This window comes from Ylistrum balloti, unplaced genomic scaffold (assembly GCF_031769215.1).
Source record: "Ylistrum balloti isolate Yb309-2 unplaced genomic scaffold, AGI_CSIRO_Ybal_v1 Utg370918, whole genome shotgun sequence".
In the NCBI taxonomy this organism is placed as follows: domain Eukaryota; kingdom Metazoa; phylum Mollusca; class Bivalvia; order Pectinida; family Pectinidae; genus Ylistrum; species Ylistrum balloti.
The window spans coordinates 104,355-111,262 of record NW_026782520.1 but is presented as its reverse complement, the minus strand read 5'-3'; the positions used below and the strand labels follow the sequence as shown (position 1 = coordinate 111,262).

General features: G+C 35.8%; 1 protein-coding gene across 1 annotated transcript; it reads right to left on the bottom strand.

Moving 5' to 3' along the window:
• LOC132559468 (methyltransferase-like protein 27) lies at positions 1–3,504 on the bottom strand. Its single transcript, XM_060224087.1, has 5 exons — positions 3,358–3,504; positions 2,577–2,711; positions 1,830–1,965; positions 750–842; positions 1–191 (listed from the first exon to the last, which is right to left on the bottom strand). Exons 1-5 carry the CDS (start codon positions 3,502–3,504, stop codon positions 1–3), a joined length of 702 nt encoding a protein of 233 aa, XP_060080070.1.
• Between the last annotated feature and the right edge of the window lie 3,404 nt (positions 3,505–6,908).

The following is a 6,908-nucleotide window of genomic DNA, read 5'->3' as shown; positions in this document are numbered from 1 at the left end:
CTACTTCGAACACACCTGAAATTTATATATCACTCCATTATTGTCAAACGAGTACTTCGGTACGACAGTTCGTGAACACATTTTCCATCTCCCTTCATCTTGCAGTTTAAGAAAGTGGTTATCAAGTTTTCCATCATAATCCTTGACATTTGATAAATACGCTTCCCGCATCGCAATGATGACGAATCCGCCTGGAAACAAAACAAGATATTTCAAGTTCAGGGTCTTGGTGTCTACAATCGTGTTGTCTTTATTATAAATTGATAATATGTCAGAAATACATACGAAAAACTGACCAACTAAATTTAAGAATGTCTCCGATCAGGATACAAAATGGAAATGTACAACTAAGGACCAAGTGGAACCGCCATAAGCAATTTAAAAATTATCCATCAAGGATTTTCTTAAGTAATGACATGCTCTAACTGATGGCTGCTTGGTTTTCGATTTTCCGAACTGAAATATGGGCAGTGCACAACTAGGGACCAATTGGAACATGCATATGGAATTTGATAATGACCCATCCAATCTTTCCTAAATAGCCATTACAAAATTTGGACTTAAAATTACAGACGGCCTACCAATTAACTTATGAAGCAGACTAATAGTTTTCCCGCACATAACTTTTTCTCCAAAAATGTTTCGTCGATTTTTTTTTATTAATATTTCAACAGATATGCTACAAAATTGTGATGATAGAGAGTTGATTACATATGTACACACAAATACTGGTGCCTGTTGATAATTACCCGGTTTGACTATCCTAATCATTTCCGCTGCTGCAGCACAAGGAATGTGACCCTCTCCCATCCCTCCTGACACCATGACGCAGGAGTACCTGTCTATAAAGTTTAAAAACAGGAGAAATAGATATATGTCACCGAGTAAAAATTATCGGTTTAGTTGATTAAAGAATATTTAAAAATCCTGTAAATAAAAAGAATTCATTGGCAGAACAAATTATCAAGAAAAAAAAATACCTATATACCATTCGTTTAAACCAGGGTAGAATATGAAGAAAAGAAAAGATTTACAAGGATCTCATTGAAAAGTACAGGGAGATTAAGACCAGGTGTTCCGGAAGAATAAGTGTCTTCTGCTTCCTCGGCGACATCCGCTAAATGTCACGTTTCCATATGCAAGAAAGGGGCAAGAGGTGGGGATGGGATCACGTGACGTGTAACCGATATTAGGAGAACAGTCAAAAGCTCGAAAATGGCGGATAATTTTCACCGCCTCGTGGTATCGTTGATATTTGTCTGATGTGACCAGGGACGACTAATTAGGACAAGGCTATGTGCTGCCGTATCTGCATACACTTTGAGACAAAAAAGTAGAAAAACAAACAGAAAAGATAGGTAAAACGTGATTTCGTTAGTCAGTACAGAAATATTTTCGTTAACTCTTAAGTACAGACTGAGTTTAAATGTTCCAAAATATCAGTCTGCTTTTGGTAAATCAGTATAGTTTACAAAAATGGATTTCAATAAGAATCATTCTTGATTTTACTCAAACTTCCCCGTCAATCTTCATCTCTCAAAACCGAAATCAAATATGAACACACAGCTGGTTAAATTCTTTTTCTGATGTCAAAGACTTTACAGAAGACATACAAGTAAATAACGTTTTTAATACATATTTAGATCTAGGTAGAGTAAATACAAACAATAAACAAACAACTGCATTAGAATGATATCAAAACGTTACACCTTAAATCTCCGGACAGAGTTCCTTTTTACAAACCCCAGAAAGGACAGCAGTAAACGTGTGTATATAGAATTTATTTCAGCCAGAAAACTTTTTAATATCCAGTGGTGGACGACACTTACCATTATCTATCGGCAGTTTGGCGTCAGACATAAACTCGCAGTATAATGTGTTATATATATTTTTGGCCCTTGCCACATCCAACATCTTCTCAGAAGGGTCAAGGCCGTCTAAATTGGTAAATCCCTCTTCATAAAGCTAAAAAATTAGAAGTATATGTTTATAAATCAACGCTGCGATATCTTGTGTCATTTAACAATTAGATTCATATTTTTATCAGCTGACGATTTCTTATAGAAACTATAAAGGCATTAGCTCTGCTCATTGGAACTATTAACATTTTTTCCTCACGTTGTTTAATGCTTTTTTTTTCTTTCGTCTGTTGTAGCAAATGTGTCCTCATAAAACTGTAGAATTGAGTGGATGATATAGCGGCGCACCTCCCGCATTTCTTTCTGTTTGGTATTTTTTCTCGATATACATGTACATATTAAACATACGGAAATTCTGATAATCATTTCGTTATTATGGTGGCTGATTCGGGACATCGTAATATCGCTTCGTTTAATGGGAAGCGAGATTGCGATATTTTTTTCTCGATATACATGTACATATTAAACATACGGTAATTCTGATAATCATTTCGTTATAATGTATGTTTTTACTTTTTTTCTGTTTACAGGTATGGAATTTTTCGCTACTATAAATAACAATAGTTTGATATGACTATAGACTGAATTTTGGTGGAAATAATTTGATCATGGAAATATATTCTAGTTACGTATATCAGGCTTATCAATAAAAAATACCTTTTCTCCTAAAAGTCCAGTTCCACACGCGACGTCTAAAATACTGATGTTTTTTCGGTCCGTTGTTGAGAGCGGGAATTCCTCCGCCAAGGCCTTGTATGCGTAAGACGGACCAAGATACCTCATTTTGATGTCCTGGAATAAAAAAAATCTGTCGGCATGAATTCTTCCTCAAGGAGGATAATGTAAGCATCAGATCCCTGGTTTTATTACATAACCATTTCTTTATCAAAACTTTCTTCATCGGTATTAGGGTACAGTGAAATGTTTTCGACGACAGTCGGAATAATCTCACGGCTTTACCCAAAAGCGTGAAATATTAGTTTAAACATATTTTATTGCCAAAATATTGCAAGAGGATTGGGCACAAGTTCCAAGAACTTAAAATCGCTCGCTCCTAAGAAATATATAGTCAACGGATTGGTTTCCATAGCTATCTTTGGTTTTTTTTTTTTTTTTTTTGGGGGGGGGGGGGGGGGGGTTTGTTTTTTTTTTTTGGTTTTTTTGGGGGGGTTTTATGGTGGTTCTTTATTTTTTTAATAAAGAGTTGCACAGCATGTTTAGGTAGCTACACAGAAGTTCATTTCACAGCTTTACGTTAACCTGATTAGACTGAATTATTTTGAAATAAGATGTTAAATCTAAAGATCAACAGGCCAAACATATAACGTAAATACTGACATCCAAGAACATCATTCTGTTTATCATTTATCTAAATTGCGTTTATAATGGTAATAAATGCCATCTAGTGGAATGTTGACTAGAAATCATAGGTACATACACTGTCGTATTGTTCAGCCCACTTTGAGTAGTAATCTGCGACCTCAGCCATACTAATACCAGGTCTGTGTGCGCCATTGTTAATTTCACTCACATGAACGCCGGGGTCGAGGTTTGGAATTGAGTTTTTCTCCTTGTCTGCAGCCATGCTGAAAATAGTACGACAAATGTGTACGTTAATGCTTCAAAGGATGGTAAAACATAGTTGAGGAGGATGTGCATCTTTGGACTTATGGTGGTTTTTCGAAAGGTAAGTGTTAAGAAATAAATTGAGACAAAACACAAATATGTTGTTCATTGGATCATAAATACTTACAATTTATTCATTTCTATTTACAAGCGGGGTACACTTTGATTTGTTCTGTGCAGTAAAACGTTATACCAAGCAATTGTGGTTTTCATTTTCATTAAATGATATTCATTTTTGTTAAGAAAAATATCAATTCGTTGTTGCTCCCCCTCCCCCCCTCTCTCTCTCTCTCTCTCTCTCTCTCTCTCTCTCTCTCTCTCTCTCTCTCTCTCTCTCTCTCTCTCTCTCTCTCTCTCTCTCTCTCTCTCTCTCTCTCTCTCTCTCTCTCTCTCTCTCTCTCTCTCTCTCTCTCTCTCTCTCTCTCTCTCTCTCTCTCTCTCTCTCTGTCTGTCTCTCGCTTTCATACATCCTTAATTAATAGGGGTTTTTTGTCATTTTTTCCGCTTATATGAAGTAACTGCGGGGGAGGCCATTGATTTTCAAAAGAAGAACGACATAAAACCGAGTATCTCTTCAACACAAAGAAAACATATCTATACACCTCAGTTCTGTGTTCTTGTTTCTGATTGGTCTAAAATAAACCTTGTGACTAAAACATACCAATCGTTCATTTGTAATAGTTTGATTCGACATTCGTATCAGTGTGTAAATGGTATGTGTCTTAAAACTTTTATATCAATTTTTTTCCGATATGGTTTTTTTAACAATATGAAGTTGGACTCGTTTTACGATTTTTGGTATGCCTGGTGGGTCTGTTGTTTATCTTGTTCTAGTTTTGGCAACTTGGTATCGCTAACTTGGATTAACCAAAGTTTTGTCCATGAAGCAGAAGACGGCTACCCTTCCGGAACGTTTGGTCTTATTTTCCGTGTATTTTTTCAGACACGTTTTTACTTTTTAAATCAGATAATGAGCTTGTTATGATCATTAGTTTGCAATCGTATAAATTAGAACAGATACCTCTTTAATGTCTATATTTACAGTTTCAATAATTAAAAAATACTAGAACAAATTTAAAACAGATTCACTATCGGTCTGAAAAATTCATTTCAAAACAGACCAAGAAAAGTCATAATTGTTCCTCTTTGAAATAAGATACTGCATTGTAGAATTTAACGGGGGGGGGGGGGGGGAAAAACACACTGGAAGCAAATTTAAAGAGTAGCGTCGTATTTTGAAAATCAACAAAACAGGGTAAAAAAGGAATACAAAAATACTGTAACAATGATGATTAATTGCTGTCTTATCATGTGACGCCGCGGAGACATGACATGTACATTCCGGCTTCACTTCGAAGTCTTATAATGGTGATCAAAATTTAATTAGTTTTAATATATTGGCAGTGCAGCGCAAATGTAAAATAAAAAAAAATAGGATTGAAAGCTACTTTTCAATATGGTATTTAGTTTGACCAATCTTCGTGTATATTTCAGAAATTCAAACATATAAGTCATCATATGAAGAGAACCTGTATGTGAATTATCTCAAAAACTACTGCTATCCCACTACAGAAAAAGAACACATTGTTATGTCCGGGAAATTCTAACGTATGATTATAATGTTGGAGGAACGCATTAATTTTCATTAGAACAAAAACATGACAAAATGATTGTAAAGTTAAAGGAATATACAGATAAGATCAAACATTATCAATAAAAAACACGTATACAACATAAACAACACATAACACATCATACGATATCAGTTTCTGACCTGCGTCCATACAACATAAACAGTACATCATGCGATATCAGTTTCTGACCTGCGTCCATACAACATAAACAGTACATTCGACATAACACAGCATACGAGATCAGTTTCTGACCTGCGTCAATGACTATCTACCATTTATACATGATTACATATAAACTTATAACCTTTATATAATTTCATACCTTATTAAGAATTTATGCACCTTGTGACGTATATTTCTGAGGTCGTGCAGGAGAGTCGTTCACCGGCGGACGTATATCACTGATGTGTATAGGAGTCGTTTACTGGCGGAGGTATATCTTATCGGTATACTATATGTATGTAAAATGTAGATATTTTCTCTTATTTCATTGGTTGTCACAACAATAAGTAATATTTTTTTTCAGTTCTCGATGATCCGCCCTCCTCGCCAATTATCGATGCGTCAACTATGTAAGAAGTGAAACACTGTAAGTGAGTCATAAGTTCATTTCTATCTCAGAATAAAATATCAACATGTTTTTTTTTTATTTTAATAGAACTTGTAGCAAGGTTCACAATCAACCTGTTTGGTAGTTGGAGTTTAATTTACAGCCAGACTACATGCTAAGACAATATCCATACTTAACATTGAATGTTGTCTTCCTACACCGCTGTGATCAGTGTAGAATGTTTCCTACCGTTGTGTTCGGTGTAGAATGTTTCCTACCGTTTTGTTCAGTGTAGAATGTTTCCTACCGTTGTGTTCAGTGTAGAATGTTTCATACCGTTGTGTTCAGTGTAGAATGTTTCCTACCGTTGTGTTCAGTGTAGAATGTTTCCTACCGTTGTGTTCAGTGTAGAATGTTTCCTACCGTTGTGTTCAGTGTAGAATGTTTCCTACCGTTGTGTTCAGTGTAGAATGTTTCCTACCGTTGTGTCCAGTGTAGAATGTTTCCTACCGCTGTGTCCAGTGTAGAATGTTTCCTACCGTTGTGTTCAGTGTAGAATGTTTCCTACCGTTGTGTTCAGTGTAGAATGTTTCCTACCGTTGTGTTCAGTGTAGAATGTTTCCTACCGTTGTGTTCAGTGTAGAATGTTTCCTACCGTTGTGTTCAGTTGTGTTCACCGTGTAGAATGTTTCCTACCGTTGTGTTCAGTGTAGAATGTTTGTTCAGTGTAGAATGTTTCATACCGTTGTGTTTTTCAGTGTAGAATGTTTCCTACCGTTGTGTTCAGTGTAGAATGTTTCCTAGTGTAGAATGTTTCCGTTGTGTTCAGTATAGTGTGTTGTGTTCAATAAGTTTCGTTGTGTTCAAACACTTGTGTTCAGTTGTGTTAGAGTGTTTCAGTGTAGAATGTTTCCTACCGTTGTGTTCAGTGTAGAATGTTTCCTACCGTTGTGTTCAGTGTAGACATCATACCATTGTGTGTTCAGTGTAGAATGTTTCATAGAACATTGTGTTCATGTGTTCAGGTGTTCAGTGTAGAGTGTTTCAAACCGTTGTGTTACGTAGAATGTATGTGTTCATAAATGTTTCCTACCGCTGTGTTCAGTGTAATTTTAATAGTTGTGTTAGTGTAGAATGTTTCAAACCGTTGTGTTCAGTGTAGAATGTTTCCTACCGTTG

Coding starts and splice junctions, on each gene's coding strand:
- LOC132559468 (XM_060224087.1), bottom strand. CDS start 3,504: ATGGCTGCAGACAAGGAGAAAAACTCAATTCCAAACCTCGACCCCGGC. Junction 2,712..3,357: donor GGGCTGAACAATACGACAGT/GTATGTACCTAT, acceptor TTTTTATTCCAG/GACATCAAAATGAGGTATCT. Junction 843..1,829: donor CAAACTGCCGATAGATAATG/GTAAGTGTCGTC, acceptor TAAACTTTATAG/ACAGGTACTCCTGCGTCATG.